The sequence below is a fragment of the Schistocerca americana genome, chromosome X (assembly GCF_021461395.2).
Source record: "Schistocerca americana isolate TAMUIC-IGC-003095 chromosome X, iqSchAmer2.1, whole genome shotgun sequence".
NCBI lineage: Eukaryota > Metazoa > Arthropoda > Insecta > Orthoptera > Acrididae > Schistocerca > Schistocerca americana.
Window position 1 is genome coordinate 256,488,593 of NC_060130.1, and position 25,536 is coordinate 256,514,128.

The following is a 25,536-nucleotide window of genomic DNA, read 5'->3' on the forward strand; positions in this document are numbered from 1 at the left end:
AAATCTTTCACAGTCCATTTTACTGAAAGGTACCGTACTCACATTTAGTTTTATAGAAACAGCAGCCAAATGAAAATGAGACAGATGGAAACATAGTAAGCAAACTGTTTGTTATTACAAAAGTAATTGCAATAACTTTTAGTACATTTATCCCGAGACAATACAGTCAACGCCTTCATGGAAAGATGTCCGAGGTTGCCTACAGAACCACGATTGTACCCACACATACATCTCTTTGTCCAAAGCTAATTGACGGCTACAAATGCCTTTCTTCAGGACTCCAAAAATATGGAATCACATGGATTCTAAACAACATTGGCAACATGTTGGCCTGCCCACATGTTGCCAAGGTTATTTAGAGTATGCTGCAGAAGTAAAGGCACTGATTGTCTTGTCTCACAGTGGGATAACTGTACTAACTGCTACTTTTGAAATAATAAACAGTTTACTTACTTTATTTCCATCTGTCTCAATTTCATTTGACTGCACCTTGTATTTCCCTTCTGTCGCAGGTCATGTTCCAAAATACGTGGTCACACACAGAATATATTTTATAGTGACTGAAACTTCTTTCTACCACAAAGGAATTTAAATCTGTTTTTGTAGAACTTATTTATTCTAATGTTACAGACGAATCTTGGTAGCTCAGTATGTTCATCAGTTAAAACTTGTTGAATTATAAATTATTTTTTTTTTGGATCATGATTTTTTTGGAAATATGCTCTATACATTTTCCTACACTACTTCACACATAATTCCAAAGAAAGACTCCAGTTTAGGGATGATAACTTTGAACATGTTTAGTAACTCACAAGAATTAGAATAACAGAAATAGAGTAGCCTGCCTCCATGAAGCAATTAACAACCTGTTGTTGTTGTTGTTGTGGTCTTCAGTCTAGAGGCTGGTTTGATGCAGCTCTCCATGCTACTCTATCATGCACAAGCTTCTTCATCTCCCAGTACCTACTGCAACCTACATCCTTCTGAATCTGCTTAGTGTATTCATCTCTTTGTTTCCCTCTACGATTTTTACCCTCCATGCTGCCCTCCAATACTAAATTGGTGATCCCTTGATGCCTCAGAACATGTCCTACCAACCGATCCCTTCTTCTAGTCAAGTTGTGCCACAAACTTCTCTTCTCCCCAATCCTATTCAACACCACCTCATTAGTTATGTGATCTACCCATCTAATCTTCAGCATTCTTCTGTAGCACCACATTTCGAAAGCTTCTATTCTCTTCTTGTTCAAACTATTTATCGTCCGTGTTTCACTTCCATACATGGCTACACTCCATACAAATACTTTCAGAAACGACTTCCTCACACTTAAATCTATACTCGATGTTAACAAATTTCTCTTCTTCAGAAACACTTTCCTTCCCATTGCCAGTCTACATTTTATATCCTCTCTACTTCGACCATCATCAGTTATTTTGCATCCCCAAATAGCAAAACTCCTTTACTACTTTAAATGTCTCATTTCCTAATCTAATACCCTCAACATCACCCGACTTAATTCGACTACATTCCATTATCCTCGTTTTGCTTTTGTTGATGTTCATCTTATACCCTCCTTTCATGACACTATCCATTCCGTTCAACTGCTCTTCCAAGTCCTTTGCTGTCTCTGACAGAATTACAATGTCATCGGCAGACCTCAAAGTTTCAACCAGAAGATAAAAAAAATGAGCCAATATACATTACTCATGCCATACAATGCTAAGACAATTATGCACAACAAGACTGGTGCATTGTCAGATCGTATGTGTTCTGCATTTCTTGCAGGCACGGTTCTACTGTAGTATGAGTAACATGTGCATTGCACTGAGCAAATGAAATGTCATGGCACCTGGGAACTTACTCCCACAGTTGAAGTACACTGGACAGTATGAGTCTTGTGGGCATAATGTTTTAATTGCACACAGATTCAAAATGAAGTTCTGGCAATAGATGGACCAAGTGCACAGTGAAACAGTGCCAACAAGTTAACAAAGATCAAACAGGAATAGGTGACATGGATAAGGAATTCCAGATCTTGCATCACGTGATTTTCATTATCTTGACAAGCTGACAGAATGACTGTGGGAAACTGGCATCCCAAACATGAAGACATTCACACAGTGGTTCTCAAATGACTGACACCAAGGAGCAGATTTCTATTTGAGTGATTGAACAATTGGCAGAACGTTCAAATTGTTGGTAACAAAGACTTGGTGACTATGTAGAAAAACAGTGTGCTGTACTCGTGTCACTTTTTAAGTGCAGTGCAGCATTCATTCAAGAAAAGTTAGTTCATCTGATATAACAATGTATAGTACTTTCTGAAGTCTCCTCAAATATATGAGATGTTTGCATATGTTTTCACATTTTTTCAGCATATAATGGTGAATGTTGACTGAGGCTGCACTTCAAGGATTAAATGTAATTACAACATTACTAATTCATTCTAGTGAAAAAATATAAATGCTGGGAGTGTTTTGTCTCTCTCTCTCTCTCTCTCTCTCTCTCTCTCTCTCTCTCTCTCTCTCTCCCCCTCCCCCCCCCCCCATCCCCACCCCCACCCACTGAAAAATGATTAAGAACATCCCTCAAGCTTTCTCTAGGGCCAAATATATAGTGTCTGGTATATCGTTGAGTACTATTCTAGAATACAACCAGAGTGAGGAAATGACATTCAGTTTATCTCCACATATCATGAGGCATGTGAGCTGAAGGAGTCACTATCAGTTCTGTGTCCATCACAGGTACAGTGATATTAGGACTAAAAAGTGTTATTGTTATAAACTGTGGCGTGATGTACTGTGATACGATAGAAGTTAGTTAGTCACAGTGTGAGATAAGAAATGCGATTTGTGTTGCAAACTGCAACTTTTTGTGTGTATGGTCTTTTTCAAGAGATAATCCATACTAAAAGATCGTGACAATGTTGCTCATGAACAAAACAAATCAGAGTGAAGCTATGAAAAAGCATGACATAACTATTTAAAGGCGAGACAAAGTGCAACTCATCAGTAATGAGTCTTGCAAACAGCAACGAAATAAACAATATTACCTTACCACATACATCAAAAATAACCAAGCATGCTACTAAGGAACAACTAATTGCCTGATGTCACACTTAATGTATTACATTTTCTGGTAGAACCAGAGAACACATCCATAGCATACTGCTCCTCCAACATCACTGAGTTGGTAAATTTGCAGAATATGAAGATACAGTTCTTTTATAGATTATGTAATCACAATGGCTATTGGCTTTGCTTTCCAGCACACCAAATTCCAGAATGCAATGTTTATTCCAGTGATTTTAACACACAAGCTGTACAAGGAAGACAACACATTATTAATGCTACTCAGTATAATTTTACATCTAGCATGTGCTACATTCCATGATTATGTTCACTGATACGCAAAAATTACATGCAGAAGCTTTTAGCCATTTCACCTACAGCATATCAACATATTCACAGCAGAAACAGGATTTCATTACTACCACAGATTAAATATTAATTCTTATGTAGTTCCTTTAATGCCATTTCCTGATGAATTCACATGCCATATACACCCACATTAGTATCCATAACATGAGTAATAATCAACAAGATTCATAGGGCAACCCACATGGTGCCATGAAAATAAATTCCCAAGTCAGTTTCTTTAATATGTCATGTATCCGGTGATGCATTCACAGATACTGTATTTTGGAGAAATTAACAACAGCAGTCTGCAGTTGTATTGGTAGATACGATACCTATAGAAAGTGCCAGCATCCATGCACAGCACCAGTGGCACCACAATGAGTTCCAATCTATTGTCGCCTTGACGGTAATCATAATCTGGAACCATTTTATGCTTCCATCTTGAAACCTTCAGAGTCATATCCAGGCATAGCTAGCTCTGTCAGCCACAACAGGGAGTGTCAATACCGAGAACTACTTTCTACTTTCGCCACTGAGATCACAGATGCTAAAATATTCTGCTCCTTGTGGGTAAATGAAGATGTGTGGATGCACTCTGACAGTGCCAGTTGTGGTTCATCAGTTTGTCTGGTACCTGTACAGTTTGCATGCGATAGTTCCAGTTTCCCATTCCAACTGACACTATCTTCAAATGCAGCCTTAAGCTGCTATAAACAAGTGATCCATTGGACAGTAAATGCCAAGTGTCAACTGATAGTCATAGACAGAGCCAGACTTATAAACAGTTACATGCAGTAGTCAAAACTTTAACTTCTATGGATTAGCTAGTTCACTTTCTCTGTATTAGGTTAGACTGGTGTTAGGACATCAGCTACAGTGACACATATCAGTCAACACTCAAAGTTGAATATTTCATTCTCCATAAATGCTTTTAATAAATGTTTATTGACAGCTTCATGTTGTGTTCCACATATTACTTGTTTTAAACATAATGCCCTTGATCACATCTGTGGCTAGCGCGCACGTCAGCTACCTTGTACAGTCACCATTATTTTGTAATTGAGGTGGGTGGCAGGGGGGGGGGGGGTGGTTTGCTTCCTGCTAACTTGCTGGATGTTGAGCATAAGAGTTATTTTGATGAATATTACAATACAGTACACATGACATGTAAAATCACTGAATAAGTATGCTAAACTGCATGGTTGAGCTATCCACTCAGAGTGCATTAACCTCTCTCCTCAACACTTCAGGGATGAGGCCTGACATTTCACAGAATTGTAAAATGTGTTATACTGGTGTCAGTGAGGGGTGGAACACAGGCCTCCAGCCAAACAGAGTTGCCCCTATGACAGCATATAAAACACATGTAGTTGAAACATACTGTACCAAAAGTGATACCCTACAAACTTCACATATTGGTGCACCATTCCAATAAAGGAGAAAACTGTACGTCAATGAACAGTGTTCTATTCTGAACATGGTGCGCATAAATTTCTTGCATTGGTGTGGTTGGCTGACACATGACTCTTCAGTCAAACAATGAGATGACAGCATGCTGAGGAACAGCACATTAAATTACAATATCATCTCTTTGGCTGCTTTGTCAGCTGTGTCATACCCCATATCCTGACCTTTTCGCGTACCCAGCAAAAGACCATGTCCTTTTCTTGGTTTTTCATCCACTGTGAGGTACCGTGGATGGTCTGAATAATTTTTCTACAGGATACACTTTTTGTACTGCTTGTAGGACAAAGAGTATGAACAGATGAGAAACTTTTTGCTGTGATGCCTCTGTACCTGCTCCAGTGTCTTCAGGGCTCCATATACCTTTGCATCATAATTTGTTAATTATTTGAGATAAACTGTTACAGGACATACCATTAGCCCCATACAATGCAACATTCTTAGAGCATAATCTGGCTATTCAGATCTGCAGGCATAACACAGATTTCTGTTAACGGGATTGGCTGAAGACAGGAACACAAACAGAAAAGGTGAATACCCAAGGTAAACTTCCTGGACCTATAACATGCAATGTCAGCCACACAAAGAAATGTAGATGTGCACTAAATTGAACTGTGGAGTATAAAAATGCATTTAAGTTGACAGTGGACATCTGGAAGATTACTTGTGAACTGTTTAAAGCCAGCTCTGAATTGCTGAATACCTATTATGAACTGTGGTAAATTCAAACTTGGAGATGTATACAAAAAAAATACTAGTGCAAAAATAAATCACAAATTAAAATCATCTTACAATTACAATAAAAAATTTAAAAGCATTTACTCTGGATGTCATTTGAAATACAGCATGTGTCCATGTGGTCCCTCCATGTACCACAGTATTGACTTTTCCTTCTTGGACACCCTGTATACATCTAATTTTTCCCTAGAAATCCTTTATTTGCTTACTTGTATAGAAGATGGAGAAAATTAAACAATCTAGAATTTTACACTCTCCTATCCTTTTTAAAAAATAGCTTACTGTACATGTGATTATTCCAATGAAGAGTGTGTGGTTCACTAAAATGGATTACTTCGGGAATGCTGTGACAGTGCTTTCCTCCTTTGACTGCAGATGGACACTGATTATTCTTTCAAGAGGCAGGCCATCTTTGTCTATTTGAAGATGTATTCTACTGTGGCACAGTAGATTGCTGTAGTGATTTTTTAAATGAAATCATTGCCACCATTTGACTACAAGTTTTTATTGTTTGTTTATTTCACTATCCAGATTTTGGCTTTTGAGCTGCTATCAAGTACAAAGGTGAAAAAAACATCAAGTATCAGATATGTATGAACTACATGTCTTCAATCAGTTGTCTCATCATAAGCTCTGAATGTGAATTAAAAATAGAGATTGCAGCTAACATTAGGTATGGCAGACACACTTTTAATGTACTTGTTGTGGGTTGGCAGGAGAGCCAACACCGTGTTACTAGAGGAAGCCGAAAGGCACGCGTTTTAGCTCACGCAGGCTGGCGTGAGGTCTGGAATAGGTCAAGGAAATTAGAATTTAGAAAAACGGACGTAGCTGGTGGAATACTTAACTTTAATCCATTAATGATGAGCGTCACTCTTGACTGTACATGATTCATAATATCAATATTAACTGGTAATGGCGCCTTGCTAGGTCATAGCAAATGACGTAGCTGAAGGCTATGCTAACTATCGTCTCGGCAAATGAGAGCGTATTTTGTCAGTGAACCATCGTTAGCAAAGTCGGTTGTACAACTGGGGCGAGTGCTAGGAAGTCTCTCTAGACCTGCCGTGTGGCGGCGCTCGGTCTGAATCACTGATAGTGGCGACACGCAGGTCCGACGTATACTAACGGACCGTGGCTGATTTAAAGGCTACCACCTAGCAAGTGTGGTGTCTTGCGGTGACACCACAGTACTGTGCTGTGATAATGCAGGTATGGAAAGCAAGAACCATGTCCAAACAAAAACTAATTGTTAGTTCATATTTAAACAGGATTTGTGCTTTCCGTAACACTGTGTCAGCAAGCAGTATCCCAGCAAAGTACGTTAAATGTGTGTTCTTTTTAATTGGCACTTGGCTCTTATGATGAGAGAACTAGTACACATATTCACACATTTGGTAACATTTTGACAATTACATATAATTCAGACGTGTGATATTTACTGTCTTTTCAGCCTTGCACTTGAAAAAGTCTCTACAGCTGGAATTGTAATAGCAAAATAAATAATAAAACTTACAGTCAAATGGTCACAACGAATTCATTTAAAAAGTATATTATGACTGTGGTCTGCAACACAGGAAAAACCATCAATTGTCGTAATGTTTCCACCAAATCCTAAATGCTATTACAATGCGTAAATATAGTTAATGGACTGTATCTCATTTAGTTCCCTTGCTGGACTCCAGTTTTAGTGTTCCTGTTTCTGGCACTGGGGAAACATCATGGGGTACGAAATGAAGTAAAATATGTATGTAATAAGAGTATGTATTTAGTATGAAGTAAAAATAATGAAGTAAAATATCAAGCAATGCTCTGTTTTCTAGTTCTCTGCATCATGTCCTACTGTGACATAATATATGCTGAAGGCCACAAAATAAAGAAGATAAAAATCACTCACTCATGAGTATCTACAAATGCCACAAAGTAGACTGTAAGATTAATGAGAGAGAATCTTTTTGCCAAAACTTGCCATTTTCTCCGTGTTCTTAGGCACATACCTCAAGTCATAATGCATAATGCATGCATTGACATGGCACTGCAAAAAGAATGGGGAAGAGAGCTACTGGATTGATTCAAGAAGCTCATTGTGTATATATTTTTATGAAAACATAGGTGTCTGTGAGGTTTTCTATTCTCTCTCCACCTTAATGAGTTATAGGCCCTTAACACTATTCCAGGATTTTGCTACCTTCAACATAAATCTAATGTCATACTGCATGGAAGACATCTGGACTATGAACTGACATTTACAACCATGTTAAACATTGAAAAAAATGAGTGAATGTTCACCTAAATAGCATTAAACCTGGAGTGTAAACTGGGCCAATAGTTACACAATTTTAGAAGGGTGTATACATGCAGTGTCCAGTTTACAAGCTAGGCAAACAACCTGAATACACTGTGTACATTTGTTAACTACATAATGTGGTATTTAATTCTGTTGGTGAGTGCCTATTTCACACTGCCTGACTACCTTTCCCAAATGTAACATGACAATTATGGTGTAATCTATCACCAATTTTCAGCAGTTCAGCAATGAGTTCAGTGTATGCAGACATACCTTGTGTTGACAAGTGATCAGATAAAATGGGTGAATAAATGTTAAATTAAAATGAGTTTTTTTAGATTACCAGAGATCCCCTTCAAGTTTCCAACCTTAGGAAACCATTCAGATTGTATTCTTTCTGTACCTGAATAGGATCTCAACATAGAGGGTGGGGCAAACAAAAGTGGCCCGGACTTTGCCAAGTTACACTGCCAACATTTTGAAACCATGTGTGGCAGCATTAATGGAGGAGGAAAAGACATATAGTTACTTCCAACAGGATGGAGCAACTGCCCAAACAGCTGGCTGAACCTTGGAGCACATTTACACAATATTCACACCCGACAAGAGTTATTAGCAGAGGTCGGCCTGGTCTTGGCCCTAGCTGGTCATCTGGTCTGTCAATGTGCTATTACTTTGTGTGGGAAGCCCTCAAGTCTAAGGTGTATTTCAACAACCCTCATAGTCTTCAAGAACTGCACCAAAACATTCTGGATGAGTCCCCAATTCCAGCAGTCCAGCTTCGATCTGCCTTCAGCAATTTGTTGACCAGGGTCCAAAAGTGTCAAGAGATTGAATGGTAGTCACTTTTAAAATCTGCTATAGTCAGGTTAGTACCGTATTTCCTTTCCTCTGCTGTGTTTCTTTGTACCCTGGAACACTGTTCTTGAGGCCACTTTTATTTACCCCACCCTGTATTATGTTCTTGCATCAAAGCTCCATAGCTACAATTAAGAGTGTTACATGGAGCATTCAAAGATACAAGCACTGCCTCAATTCAACAACAATGAGGGAAGGAATTGTCAATGGACATGTTGAAAGAACCACAGGTTGAACTGATGATGTTTACAATGATCTTCACCACCTTCACAGAGCTGACAACCCCCAACATGTCAAACTTTATTCTTTACCAATGAACACTGGGCAATGTTCACATTGTTGACATTTGTTCGCAATAATACGGGCCCCTCCATCCCCTTTCAGTCTGATTCCAAGACAGGAAACTGTTCCAGATATGAGAGCTACTAATGTTGTGCTTTTACCTGCTTCTGGACAAAAAGGCACAAACATGAATCCCATTGTTTTGCTCTTTTTACCCATAACAACTAAGAAACTGAAATGAAACTGTGTTGATATTCGCGTGTGCTTAAGATTCATAAATGACACCATGAAAATGGCACAACAATTGAGTTTTTACTATAAAATTAAGTATAAAATCATTGACTTAAACTGCTTTAGCATGCGATTTACCTCCCTCTTTTTCTGTCGTCGTTTGTGATATTCTGCAACTACAGTAAGGAACTTTTCAGTGAAAAAAAATAAGATAATTCCCAAAACTGCAACCAGGCCCTTTAAGACCATATCTTCAGAATGATGGTCATGTTCAGAATGATGCTCACTTTCATCATCATCATGTTCTCCAGCAATAGCCTGGAATAAAAACAAGTGATATTTGTAATTCTTGTATACAAGTCACCTAAATCAGCAACAGAAGAAGAAATGTCCCCACAAAAAGTAAAACCACAGCACACTAGAACAATACATTTGTTTTTTCCATAAATATGTTTGATTGCGCATGTAAACAGCAGCACCATCAAGAAAGCATGCTAATGACACTAAACTTACAGTATGTTAAAAGCAAGATGAGACATTTTAAGTTATTAGAATTACTGTGCACAGCATATGAGTAGCAAGTTGAACAGCACATCTGAATAGTTATGTGTGTATATAAAGAGATGTGGACTGGCGCTTAAAAATAATGTAGTGTTTCCTGTCAGCAGTAAATGTTGCACAAGTAATTTCTTTGTGTCACTTATGTTATATGGTAGAACAATTAAGTTACAGAATCTGAAATTAGTGAATGGACAGCTTTCTTGATCTTAATTTGTTCATTGTTAAAGTGTAGTCCTTAAGAGGCACAATGCTAATACTCTGATGGATATGTGGAATACACTAGACATAGTATACCCCATCAATATGAACTTGAGTGATAGTTGGGCCAGCACACTATATAGATGAACACCATCTCTCAGAATACATTTTTCAGTTCACACAGACTGGTACAACAAACAACTGTCACAGGTAATCCACATATGCAAAAAAACATTCAAGAATTAACTTATAAGCTATATAGGCAGTTACTGTTCTGGGCTGGCCTCTCTCTACACGTCAATACCCAGAACATGTTACAGATTTCATTGGTCAGCAAATTGCTCATAACAATAATTCAGTAACTTATAATAATGAATTTACACTCCTGGTATGTTATGACACATTCAAAGTCTTACTTTCATTCAGTCATACGAAGAGGCTGTTACTGCAGCGTAAGGCAACATCATATAATGATTTCAAGAAAGCATTCTTGACTATAGAAACTGTTGAATAAACAAAAACGATTTATCAATATTCTGACTGCAACTAAATGAGCCATGACACTGGAAGAAGAAGAAAAAGAAGAAGAAGAAAACTAAAAAAAAAAAAAATGAAGTCGTGAGCATGCTATGAATGTTTCACAGGCATATAGCAGCCCTCAGCATTTGTTAGTGTGAACGGAATTATTGTGACAGTGTTTATCGTGGCTAAAGGAAAAAATTGGAATAGAGGAATACAGCATCTTCTGGATGGAATGAATTACTAAGCCTTTCCTTATTTCTTGCATCACTGTTAACTTCTCTCCATGAGAAAATTATTAAGAAGCGGAAGAAAAAAAAAAAAAAAAAAAAAAAATTACTATCACACAATTATCAGTTTGAACAGCTTAAAAATCAAAGTTTGAACTTGTATTCACATCTTCCTTCTTCCACAAACCTCATTATGTGGAATACAGTGCATAATTTCTGACTGGATGTATATTTCCACTAGATGTATCAATGGAAAATCTGGGATGGAATACAATATGAAAGAATAGATTACTGCTCACTACATAATGGAGGCATCAAGTGGCAGACAAGCAAATTAAAAGAAGACTGGCTGATATTATCAGCTATTTGGTGCTAAGGCCTAGAAACAACACCAACTCTGTGTGGTGTGTGTGTGTGTGTGTGTGTGTGTGGTCTACATGAAATGACTTAGTTGAAGAGCTGTTATCATCAAGCTGGCTTCTTTCAATGCGCCTATATCTCACTCATCACCACCTCTATATGGTAAGTAACGATCTATCCTACTTCATACTGTTGTATCTGTTAGATTTTAGTCAGTAAGCGACATTACCTTTATCTATCTTGCCTTTATTTTTCTTCTGCTTCTCAGTTTTATCACCATTACTAACAGTACAATGCTTCTTAATTCAGATGTTAACACACAGATTCTAGTTGTCCATAAACATGTGGCAGTCCACTTACTTTTGCCAAAGGCATGGATGATCTTTTTGTTCCCACAACACATCCATTAAGATGAATCAAACAGCCCATAAGAAGTTGTAGGCTTGTTTCTCATTCATCATCTCAAGTTTTAAGAATTTAGCACTTTGGACAATCCTATTATGTCCCTCACCATCCACAATGAAAGAAATCAAACAAATAATATACAACTTGAAGAACAATGAGGCACAGGGGGAATACAGAATAATTGATGAAATGTCAGAAATAGGTGGCAGCAAACTGGCTCATATTCTTCAAGAAACTTCACAAGACAGCAGATGTAGTGAGAAAATCCCTGAAGCATTGAAATGTGCATTAGTTCAATCATATACGCACAATTACAGAGGAATTTGCTTACTTTCAGTTAGCTATAAAATCCTTTCTAAAGCCCTACTTAATAGATCAGAAAAACATACAGACCTCTTATGTGGAGAATACCATGCAACAGAACAAATCCTAAACTTTAGAAGTATCTTTCAAATTTGGAAAACTTAAACAGTAATCATATCTGTTGATTTAAAGAAGCATATAATTCTATTAACAGATGGACACTGCTTAATGTATGAGAATAATCCATAGTATCCGCCCAGCTAGCCGCGCGGTCTAACATGCTGTTTCCCGAGCAGGAAGACGTGCTAGTCCCCGGCACGAATCCGCCTGGTTGATTAGTGTTGAGGTCTGGTCTGCCAGCCTGCCTGTGGATGGTTTTCAAGGCAGTTTTCCATCTACCTTGGCGAATGCGGGCTGGTTCCCCTTATTCTGCCTCCGGAGATTGCTGTGCAAACACTGTTTCCACATATGCGTACACCATCATCACTCTACCATGCAAAACATTTGGGGTTACACTCATCTGGTATGAAATGTTCCTGGGAGGAGGGTCCACTGGGAACCGCACAATAACCCTGGGTTCAGTGTGGGGCAGCAGTGGGGTGGGAGGACTGCTGTGGCCTGTTGTGGGGTTGTAAACCACTGAGGGCCATGGTGGGACAAAGCCTGTCCATCGTTTCTATGTCCCCAGTTCAATGCAATATAATAATCCATAGTAACCCCACGCTCATCTGATGTTAAAACTTCGATAGGAAGATTTACAAGAAATGGCAGATGAAGATACATCTGCCACTATGACATTATACTTAGAAAACAGTACAATTGCCAAGAAGTGCACAAACTAAACAGAAATGTACCTTGGTGGAACACTAACCTGGAATTGCAAATGAAGCAGGTAAGAAGACTTGTTCAACTTCGCAACAAGCAAAGGACAATGGAAAAATACTGGGAGGTCCTTGCCAAATACAGCCTTGCCATTACACAAGCGGAACTATCATCCTGGAATGTATTCTGTAAGGAGGTGAAGGGCACAACTAGCATACTAACAAATACAGGAAGCGCATTAAGGAAAACAGTGGTTATACAAAGGCAGTGCACAAGGCACTGGATGTGCTACTCAACTCTGACTCACCTCAACGCACTCTGGGAGGTAACCAAGGTTCAGTACCTGAGATGCACTAGTTTACAGGTAACCAATGGAAGAACTTGGAATCCATCACAGAATGTGGTGACTTCAGGAAAATCGAGTGGGTAGTGGGAAGGTTTCAACTGTTCAAGTGATTAGGCCCAGATGGAATCTTTCTGGATCTACTGCAACAGGCGTGAAAGGGAATAATCAAGATTCCTATGCAGACGATTTAGAGTCAGTCTAGCTGGGGGAATCATTCTTACGCTTGGAGGAGAGTGGAAGTTGTTTTCGTTCTGAAGCCTGTGGGAAGTGATCATACAAATGCTAAGGACTTGATACCGATCAGTTTGGTCCCCTTTCTAATAAAACATTAGAAAAACTGATTTACATGTACGACAGCAAAATGTGGTTAACTCAGGTTCCTCTATATGCAAACAACACACACATCAAACAGGCAAATTATGCAAAACATCACTTCACAAACTTGTTGGGAAGGTAGAGGGGGCAAAAAACTATACTTTCAAGAAATTGCTCTCTGCATCTTCCTGGATACTGAAGGGGCTTTTAGTAAAATGACCTTCGAATCAATGGTTGGACCTGCACAAGCGTATGACATTAACGCCACTATATGTAGGTAGGTTAAGAACACACTGCTAAAGATGAAAAGTAGAAATTGCCCTGATGGATGAGAAAATTGTATCAACACCACTCAGTAGCGTCCAGGAGGTGCAGGCATGTACCCACTACTGTGGAGGCTAGTAGTCCTTGAATTCAAAGATTTAAATGCTGGAGGTTACTTTTGCCAATGATACCTAGACATTTAGTCACAGAAATGCTAAGTAAATTTGCAAGCACTATTATAAAAATTGCAAACTGCACTCTGACATTGCAAAAAACTGGTGTACAAAACATGATCTAAAGGTTAGTCCCAGGAAAACTGTCCTTGTACCGTTCACAAGGGAGCATATCCAGGGCATGTACTGGAATCTTAAGCTCTTCAATAAAATTCTATTAGTGGAGGAGGCAGTGAAGAACCTGGGGTAACACTGGATGTGAGACTAACATGGACCCTTCACATAAAAAATATAAGTTTCAAGGCAAATGGTGTGCTCACCTGCATTAGAAGAGCCTGTGCTAAAAATTGTTCTACGTTCCAGACACATGTAGTGAATATACTCCTCTGTAACAACACACATGATAATCCAGAATGAAATTTTCACTCTGCAGTGGAGTGTGTGCTAATATGAAACTTCCTGGCAGATTACAACTGTGTGCCGGAACGTGACTCAAACTTGGGACCTTGGCCTTTTGTGGGCAAGTGCTCTAACAACGAGCTACCCAAGCACAACTCATTACCCGTCCTCACAGCTCCAATTCTGCTAGTACCTTGTCTCTCACCCTCCAAATTTCAAAAAAGGTCTCCTGAAAACCATGCAGAACTAGCACTCCTGGAAGAAAGGATATTGCGGAGACATGGCTTGGCCACAGCCTGGGGGATGTTTCCAGAATGAGATTTTCACTCTGCAGTAGAATGTGCGCTGATATGGAACTTCATGGCAGATTAAAACTGTGTGCAGGACTGAGACTCTAACTTGGGACTTGGTATCCTTTTTTGGGTGGAAAAGAGTTGATATACTTGCCTATCCAATGCCATGAATTTAGTAGGGCCTGAATCCATTCTGTGTTATTCTGTAGAGTTTCCGGTTAGACTAATAAGTGGCATATGTTAAAGACCTGTTTTTATGGAACAGTATGGAAACTTTGGAAGGTGCTTTTACATACTCCAATTTGACGTTACAAAATATTCTGAATTTTGGAGATGTATTATTTGACAGTGATTCAAATTCCCCATGCAGGCCATGTATCAGTATGAAGAAAGGTCAGAGATACTCGGGTTTCATACCACTGCTGCAACTTGCTCCCACAGGGGGCACTGCTATCATGGCCATGTTATGTAACCCCATCCACTGACGTGTCAAGTGTCTGTAAATACATAACCCTGCACTTCTTCCTATTCTCTGAAGCCTTCGACATAAGCTACTGATAGTAGAGTAACTGACCTTGCCTGTGTTTAGGTTTCTTGATTTAGATCACTTCCTGTACAGTTTGTGTACACTTACAATGTCTTTTGCTAGGCTTTGAACTTTGCTTCTAGCTACATGTTGGCTCCATGAACTCTGCCACCACTGACCACAGGAACAACCCATTTGTTCCACCAATATCTATTTCACCATTAGTATGCGTTATCATAAACTGTGTTCTACCTATGCCAAGCAGAACAGAAAAGTGGCTACAAAGATTTTCTTGGCGTATAGCTATTCACTGTAACGAATGGACCCCTTGTTTCTACAGTTGAGGCAGCAGCAGCAGCAGCAGTTGCAGCTGCGACAGCAACAACAACTGCAGCATCAACAGCAAGAAAAGCTGTGGGAATTCTAACAGCAACAGCAGGAATTGCTCTTAAAACTACTGCAAAACCAACAGGTCTGCAGATGTAGCAGCATCATCACACTTCCCTCATTAGTTCACTTGCTTTGATAAGGAAATGAGAGTTGGGGGAAGTTGGGAGGATTATTTATGTCATTTGTTCTTCACTGCAAGGCAAGTCACATAACTGACCCTGGACATCAGAGTGCACTCTTGTCGTCTTCTAGGAATAAATTGTACGAAGAGATGCAAAAAGTAAGCCCAATTCCGGATCCCAGTGGTTCGAACTTCTCTGATGTTTGTGGCTTGCTGATTGACTACCATGGTCACCAAAGTCACATAGGTGCAACTAGGCTCAAATTAAATCAATGTGTTAAGCAATGTAAGCAAACATATGCAGCAAGGATAGCTGACTTACATTTCCGTATCTCTATCTGTTTCAGAGATACGGAGGTTCAAAGTTACCCTACTTTTACACATGAAATACACAAGTATAAACCACTGCGCCTCCCCCTGTGAACCATGGACCTTGCCGTTGGTGGGGAGGCTTGCGTGCCTCAGCGATACAGGTAGCTGTACCGTAGGTGCAACAACAACGGAGTGGTATCTGTTGAGAGGCCAGACAAACGAGTGGTTCCTGAAGAGGGGCAGCAGCCTTTTCAGTAGTTGCAGGGGCAACAGTCTGGATGATTGACTGATCTGGTCTTGTAACACTAACCAAAACGGCCTTGCCGTTTTGGTACTGTGAACGGCTGAAAGCAAGGGGAGACTACAGCCGTAATTTTTCCCAAGGGCATGCAGCTTTACTGTATAGAGTAGCATGGAGAGCTGCATCAAACCAGTCTCAGGACTGAAGAGCACAACAACAAAAACAACAACAACAACAACAACCCCCCACCCCCACCCCCTCCACGGTTCAGTTCAAATACCTATGTCATTTAAAATTATTAAAAAAATCATCAAAATACGTCAAATATATGCTAATTAACAAATTTAACTGTCATTTTTATGAAAAAGGCATGCCTCCTTACTTCTAGCTATATACTGCATACAAAAATCCAGTTTTCATTCCAAACAAAAATTCTTAATGACTGATCTTATAAAAGATTGTTTATCAATACCGTACAATTAAAATAATTTTTTTTCTCTCTTTTGTATTCTTTGCTTCACATAAATGATCAGAGAACATGCACCTTTCTTTAAAAATTTCCACCTGTACTCGAACCATGGTCTACCACACAGCTAGCAAGCCCACTACCACAGAGCCACACTGCTTGTCAGAAAAACTTTATCTTATTTTAGAATACTAAACATGGTCAGAAAACTTAGGAGTTTATTTTCTTGAGAATTTTTGGGAGTTGCATTGGACTGCTTTGGGAGAGGTATATTTGGGTTTTGGACTCCACGTACAGTAAACATAAAAATTCTTTTTGCCAGAGAAAATCAGACAATGCTGTCACGTGTGGAGGCACAATTTAATTCTACATCTGGTCAGTTTCATTCATAAATTAATAAACGTTTTGGGTACATCTTACACAAATGGTATATGATGCTCAGAATCTCTCTCAGTATATCAAAACATGCTGGAATCTTATTATTATAAGCTCATAAAATCCACGTCATCTAGTGAAAACCGGACGTGAGCCATGATCAAATTTAATTGCGGTGAGCGCCCTTGTTTAAGTTTGATTGAGGTCGGTGCACCAGAATTTTGCGTTGAACAGGATTAAATGCCAACTTTACCATGGTTAATTTTTAATCGAGGTTGGTGCACTGTGCTGATACTGGCACATTGACTCCCCACTGCAGCAGTATCCTCAGCGCAGAATGGACAGTCAAGCCTGTTGCAGAATCGGGTTGAAGTCCAACCTATGTTTTAAAAAGTCACCCAGCAAGTAAACCTGTTGGTAGTCTCTTGGATGACATCATTTTTGACTTAAGACACTTTTGCATGCTTTGGTTTCCAAATTCAAGACACAGCGAATCTAGTTTCAATTGTGATGCCATTCAAAGAACATGATACATTACGTGTGCAATGAAAGCAAGTTATTTGAACCTACATTAGGTTTTGACCAGGTTTCCAAGCCCATGTATCATCAAAGCAGTCGGCAGTGCCCAAGTTTTGTAGAGCATGTCAAGTGCCTTTTGCCATTGGATCAAGTTTAAGTGGAACTAGTCAGATTACAAAGTCTGGGAGTAATATCCCCAGTATCGTATAGCCAGTGGGCAACACTGATAGTAACAGTTAAGTGGCCAAATGGATCACTTAGAATTTTTGGCAATTTTAAGTTTACCATTCACACTCAAGCTAATGCAGATCTGTATCAAATTCTTGGGCCAAAGGAAATGTTGACAAAACTGGCTGTGGCTATAATTTTCCTAAAATACGTCTCACTAACACTCATTTTCAGTTACCTGTAGATGATCATCCATAACAGGTTTTTGTGATTAATGAGCCATTTGGCATGTATCATTATAACACAGCACTCTTGGGTTCACACCCACTCCTGCAATATTTCGGATATCTTTAGCAACTCACCCAAGATACCCAAATACTGTTAATTATTTAGATGCCTTGTTAATTAAATGGGTCATATGGGAGCATCACCTGCAAAATCTACAGATGACGACTGAGCGGATACAGGCTCACTCTCTGCATCGTTGCCTTGACAAATACAGTTTATTTGAGCCAAGTGTGAAGTACCTAGGACACACATTAAACAAAGAAGTGCTCACACACACACACACACACACACACACACACACACACACACACACACACAATCAGTAGCTTACCATCTCCTAAGAATCTCAAAGAACTACTGTCATTCCTGGATAAATTTAACTATTAGATGAAACTTATTCCCAACACAGGTTAGATTTCCTATCCACTCAATCAAGTGTGTAAAAAAGGAGTGAAATTCATTTGGTCAGAGGCATGCCAGAGAGCTTTCTTGCAACTTAAAAAATGCCTTATTGGTCTCGTTTAGAATCATTCAATCCAGGCAAATACTTAACAACAGCCAATGATGCCTCAGACTGTGGCATTGCTTAGCGCTGTCCCATAAGTATGCCATCTGCACAGAATAGCCCACTGATTTTTTTTATCTAAAACTTCAAATGTGGCACTGCAAAATTATTCACAAATAGAGAAAGGTGCATTGGCTATCATGTATAATGTCCAGAAGTTTTATGTATCTCTTTATGGTACTAAGGTTTACCTATTCACAGAGCACAAGCCACTCATTTTGTTATTTGGTCCCCCACTTGAAACTTTTCGATGATACGGCATAGAGGCTGAAATGATGGGCACTGTTCCCTAACAGTTATAACTACAAGCTTTGTAGTAGTCCCAATTCGTAACATTTAAACATGGAAGCACTTTCCCACTTTCTGTGTGATCCAGATTCAAAGTTTCACAGGCGTGAAGTGCTGTGTTTTACCATAGACACCAGTTAGCAACAAACACATCCTTGACAAATTCCCAATTACAAAATACAAAGTAGCAACAGAAACGTGACATGATCTGCTGCTTTGCAGGGTGTTGTCTGCTGTGCAGCAGGGTTAGCTGCAGCGTCTGCCAAGGGATGCTGATCCGGCATGGCGCACACAGTTTTCGTTACTCAGCCAGCTTAATGCAACTGACTGGTGGTGTCTTATTATTAACCTTGGACAAATGTCAATGTCAGGTGGAAATTCTCTCCCAGCACATTGAAGCTTCTCCATATTGCACACTGGGGAATGTACAGAATGAAGGCAATAGCACAGCATCATGTGTACTGAGCCAGTGTTGACACAATCAGAGAACATAATGGCTGGAACTGCCAGGCTCTTCTTCACTATCAATCAGCTCTGGCATAGTGTTTCAACCCTCAGCTATGTCCTGACCAACCCCGGCAAAGAGAACCTAATGATTTCACTGGACCATTCTGAGAACCAATGTGGTTGCCAGTTGTAGATGCCCTCGCTAACTTTCCATATGTGGCATGGTTGGCTAATACCACCTCTATAGTTACCATCCGTGCCATCTCCATCATCATACATGCAACGGAGGGGGCACCTTACAACTTTGTTCCCAACAACAGCCATCAACTCAAGCATCCGTGTTTCAGGATTTCTGTAAATGCAACACTATTGAGCACCCGATCACTGGCCCTATCCATCCAGCATTCTATTCGGAAGCTGAGTTGAGGTTCAGGACCTTCAAAATGCAGATGCACACGATAATGATGACAGACGACTCTGGGGAAGCATTCAGAAGCTTCCTTGCAATGTACTGGCCTATCCTTGTAAATGTACATAGGCCAGTCAAAATTCTGAACTGGTGCAGAGCCCACACCCTCTTCGATCTGCAGCACCTGACTCAGTAATGGAGCAAGGTGTTGCAGATTGGGAGTTTTTGTTGACTGCATTCTCAACTTTGGCTACTTACATAGATTACATCTGCATGTTAGCAGGAGGATGGGAGAAGTATTGGCAAGTGCACAGCAACTTGAATTGGGCCACATTGGTAGCATAACTGCTGAGACCATTCACCTGTGAAGTACTTTTGTGTTGCATTTGTTACACTGTATAACAAGTAAAGCTGTGCTCAACTCAAAAGCTGGTTTCAACACTGCAGTGCTTTACTAGGCAGGGTGGTACACTCTCAACTTCCTCCCACATTTGAACTGACTTATACAGCAAGTTAAAGGGGGACCTAAAGATCAACATGTACCCTAAAACACAGTGCAGCTTGACTTGGCAATTTTCTCATTGTTAGAAATGAAAGAAGCAATAAGTAACAGAAGAAAGTATAGGCCAATGTGGGACCAAACAAAATTTTAGCTTTGTAGTTTGGAACTGAGCCATCGAGGCTCATTTATGTACAATCCATTAATAAGTTATTTATCAAACTGAAACTGCACTCAGCCAACGGAAGAAACACTAGGCACTCAAACTGCACTCAGCCAATAGAAGAAACACTAGGCAAAGAATTCGGTATAAGAAGTAAACAAGGAGAATAAAGTGGCTTCTAGGTTATTCATTATTTAAGTACAAATTATTCAGTTGCAAGTAAATCCGTTTGACTTATCTACTTATTCAAATAATTATCTGGATAGAAATTTGGATAATGCCAACCTCTGCTTACCACTACACCTCGTGCTTCCTTCCTCTTTCCATTCACTACAGTCTAATATTACAAATTTTAAGAAGTCCTATTAGTTCATTTGCTTGATTTACTTGTGAGAAGCTACAATGTAGCTGGATTGAAGTCTTTGTTAATTACAAACAAAGTTGACGATTATAATCTGTTGTCACACTCTTCAAAATATATATATACTTACTTATCGCGAATGGACCCAGAAGGATCACGCAAAGCTTTCTGACGTCGTTTCTTCCATACTTCTTTCATTCGTTCTCCATGTTTTCTTTTTCTTTCTTCTGTCCATTTTGTTCCTGGTCTCTTTAGTGCTTCCTTCTCCGACAATACAATCCACTTTTCCACCTTATTTCTAAAAGTTTTTCTATCTTTGACATCTTTAAGTTCAATATTAGCTTTTTGTAAATCTAATTTTACTTGGCTAATCCATGGTGTTGTTGATTTGACTTTTTCTATGTAAGTGAGAATTCTGTTGGTGAGTCGTGTGGGGGGAAGTCTAGTGACATGTCCATAAAATTTTAATCTTCGCCTTCTTATGTCTGCTGCCAGGTTTGATATAGTTTCTGTGGTTCTTCTTGATTGTATCCGGTATCCTTCTTCTGTTAATTTTGGACCTAAAATCTTTCTCATAATTTTGCGTTCTTCTTTTAGTATTTTTTCTAAATCACATTTTGTGTGGAGTTTGAGTGTTTCACTAGCATATAGTGCTGCTGGCTTAATTACTGCGCTGTAGTGTCTGATTTTTGTGTTCGTGGAGATGCATTTTTTATTGTATATTTCATGTGTCATACCATATGCTCTCTTCATTTTCTGTTGTCTGATCTTCTGTGCAACTTTCTCTCCTCCGGTTGGCTCCAAAATTTCACCTAGGTATTTAAAATGTTTTACTCTATTTATTTTTCCATATTTTGTGTTCAAACTGTGTATATGGAATTTCGTACAGAAAAATTCTGTCTTTTGAAACGAAATTTGTAAACCTACTTTATCCACGCATTCCTTAAGGATCTCTATTTGTTTGGTGGCGATTTCTTCATCATCTGCAAGTATGGCCAAGTCGTCCGCGAATGCTAAACAAGATATCTCCACGTTGTCTTTGGTTCTACCAAGATGGATTGGTTTCCAGTAGGATTGATTTTTTAATTCTTTTTCCCATTCCTTAATGACTTTATCCAGGACTATATTAAACAGGAGTGGAGATAGCCCATCACCTTGACGTACTCCAGTTTTTATGAGAAAAGGTTCAGAGATTTCTCCCCTGAATTTAACTTTAGATACAGTGTCTGTCAGCGATTCTTTGATAAGCCTTAGTGTTTTGGAGTCAAGTCCAAGTTCCTCTAAAATGTTAAACAAAGATTGCCGGTCAATTGAGTCATAGGCTTTCTTAAAATCTACAAATGTACAAATTATGGGGGCATTTCTAATTGCTTTGTGTTTTAATATCGTCTTTAAATTAAATATTTGTTCTATGCATGAGCGACCGGGGCGGAAGCCTGCTTGATAATCACCAATTTGGCATTCCAGCTGCTCTTGTGTTCTTTTCAGCAGGCATGTTGAGAGAATTTTGTAGGTGACTTGTAAAAGTGAGATTCCCCTGTAGTTATTGACATTTGTTCTGTCTCCTTTTTTATGTAACGGGTGAATAAGAGCACAATATTTTTCCCATTTGTTCTGTCCAAAAAAAAGTCTGGGTTAGTGTGATTTTAGCAGCAGACTGAATGTGAGCATTATTTCATCAACTATTCGATTTTACAGTTCCACATCTAAATGACATTCAGTAACATTCAATATTCAATTACAACTTAAATTTTTGTTTTACATGACCACTCTCAGTCATTGTGGAATAGATGGTGAATCTCAGGTGTACAGCATACATTTTCGCATAGAAAATATAGAAAACCGACAGCTAAAAAGGAATTCCAATTTTACATTCATTCCAACATTTGATGGACTCATTAGTGTTGCTACATTGTGACAGAGTCTATGTTTCCTTAGTTGTGTGGCAGGGCCACTCACCTGTTGCCCAGCACTCAGCGCGCATCATGTGATACAGAGTGAAGAAATTGACAGGCACTTGTTTCCACAACATGCGCAAAGCGAGTGATGGGTAGCGAGCACTGCTCATGCAGTTATACCATGCAGATGCAGGACTCTAACTCAGGCTTCATACCACGGTCGTAGCTCGCTCCTACGGAGTGCACCACTGTAGGCAAATCACTTGGCCCATATACTGACGTGACTGTGTCTGTAAATACTGCAGCCCCACTTGTCCAACAGTTCTCACTAGTTTCTGAAGCGTTCAACACATCACTGATAATAGTGTGATTGGCCTTGCCTGTGTTTACATTTTTTTGATTTGGATGACTTCCTGGACTGTTTGTGCGTACTTAGGATGACTTTCATTATGATTTGTACTTTACTTCTGGTTAGCTGTTCACTCTGTGAAATTTGTCATTACTGATCACAGGAATTGTCCATTTGTTCCACTGGTCTCTGCATCATCACCAGTGTGAGAGATCAAACCTGTATTTACCTAGTCCGAGTAGTACAGAAAAGGAGACACTGTTCTGGATGTCTTTGTTTGACATCTGTGGTAATAATTAGTCTCTACAGATATACATAATGACTATTTTTTTCTTGATTTTCAAAAACTGTGATACAATTTTATGTTATGACTCCCAAATATGATAACATTCCTGTTCAGATCTGAAACCAACACATTAAAAATAAATATCTAGTTCACTACTTGAACAGACAACATTTCTGAGTAAATATGCTAAAACCAGGGGCACACTTGTGTTGAAGCAAATGGTTCAGTGACTTGGGGACGTAAGTGGCAACACTGAGGCACTGCTGAAGGAAAAGCTTTTAAGTCAAAGGATAACAATGTATTTTTGATTATCACCCCTTCAAAGTTTTACAGTTCTGGAGCCATACTGAAAATCGATACCTACTTTGATCAAACCATTATTTTCTATTTCCTTCAGTAAACGTCATTACTGTAACTTCTTTCTGCTGTTCAACTACTCACATGTGACCACTAAAATATCTACAGATGACTTACATGAGGCAAGAGATGCAAGAGGGCATCACCACACAGTGTTCCAATGGCCAGTGCAACAAGGAACTGAAGCATCTGCTGGTAAAATGCACGTTCCATGAAGGGAATTACAGCAACACCAAGCAGGCCACACAGACTTACGACAATAACACTTGCAACAGCACAGAGCCATACTGAAAACAAAATATTTATAATCACACAACTTTATACTTACTACATTTACTTGTATTATATAAGAGAGGTCTCTTTCCAGTAATATATACTTACTCAAGTAAATTATACTTACAACACAATGTTCCATATCACAGAATAAACTACAGAACTGTGGAAGTTAAAAAATATGAAAATGAAACACAGTTTTCCCTCTTAAAAATTTAATTTTTATATTTCAACTATTACTATCATTGACTAAACTTTCAGAGTTAAAAATTCTCTAGCAAATCCAACGAGTTAGAAATGTTAAGAGTGCATACGTAAACAAGGCCAAAATCCTATCAATGTGGTTGAACTTCATACACAATTTCAGGAAAAAATTACAATTGGCAAACAGAATGGCCATAATGAACCAAGCCTGTGACAATGCATTGAACAGTGTAGCAGCAACAAGCAAGTAAGACTGCAGAGAGATGAAGTACATATACAGCGCAAGCAGCGCACTCTCGTGTGAGAATGGGAAGAGCACTGAGATACCTACGTTATTCAGCAAAGAGCCACCAGACAAAGCAGAAACATAAAAGTAAGTGGCCATATCCTTCACTGAAACCCAAGTGTGCAGTATTGATATGTAAGTTAATCCTAACAAGGCAGAACAATGGTCCCCAGGAAATGAGCTTGTCATACCGAGGATGTTTCAGCTCTGTTGTTATCTGCCATCTGCACTGAGGGTTCAACATTGTCTGTTGTGGACTGAACTGATAATGTGCAGTTATATTACAACATACAGATTAAGGAATGCCTCATTCACTTCTTACTGGCCCCAGACTACATCTTTTGACACTGTAGATTACACAAAGTTCCAAAACTCTTCCATATCAGTCTTCAATACAATACAAAAAGTTCAAAATGTACCAATACCATGCCAGTGTCTCCGAATGCTGCAAGCACAGTCAAAAGTGCGTTACAATTTTATTTCACAAATATGATGGCAAGGACGAAATTTCGTGGTTTGGCACAAGATCGGGTTGACATGGATGAAATTTTGTTGTTGTTGTTATAGTGCTTCATGTGGCTTCATGTGCAGTAACTTGAATCAAGTGTCACTTTGATATGTGGAATAGCTTTGGTTATATGGCTTTTCAAAGAAACAGAGAGAGAGAGAGAGAGAGAGAGAGAGAGAGAGAGAGAGAGAGAGAGAGAGAGTGTGTGTGTGTGTGTGTGTGTGTGTGTGTGTGTGTGTGTGTTGTGCCGACTTAACATATTTTTTATTTTGTGCAGTTTATCATGAATAGAAATCATCCACAATTGGGGAAGTGTTACACAAAGTCTAGAGCTTTAGTTTCTATGCTTAAGGATCTGCGGCTGAAAGCAAATTTTCTGTATTTCTTTTCAAGATGATCCAGCTGAAATTTCCAAAAATAGCAACTACAAATGAAAAAGCTGATAAAACTCACAAGGGGGAAATGGATGAAGGACCATTGAACGTGTGCAAAGCAAATGCTACCATAGGCACATCAGAAGAAACGATATGATACATTTCATAAGAATAATTAGCTATCAAAAAATTTATCCAAAGCCCTTGTCACACTTGTTGAATACTGCCCAAATGAATATGCAACAGAAAGTTTTGAAAAGGGTTCCCTACTACTGCAAACTTACTGTGAATGAAATGTGGGTCCACCATTTCCAACCAGAAACAAAGCAGTATTCAATGCAATGAATATTTGCTGATGGTTCTGCACCAGTTCAGTCAGCATTAATGAAGTTATG

General features: G+C 39.1%; 1 protein-coding gene across 2 annotated transcripts in view; it reads right to left on the minus strand.

Annotated features, from left to right (window-relative positions):
* LOC124554814 (zinc transporter foi) overlaps window positions 1-25,536 on the minus strand; it is a 148,278-nt gene that overhangs the window by 59,951 nt on the left and 62,791 nt on the right. For both annotated transcript variants that reach the window (XM_047128470.1, XM_047128471.1), the window contains exons 6-7: window positions 23,614-23,783; window positions 9,419-9,598 (exon numbers count right to left, since the gene is read on the minus strand). In XM_047128470.1, the coding sequence (XP_046984426.1) occupies window positions 9,419-9,598; window positions 23,614-23,783 (350 nt within the window). The remainder of the gene's footprint in view (window positions 1-9,418; window positions 9,599-23,613; window positions 23,784-25,536) is intronic.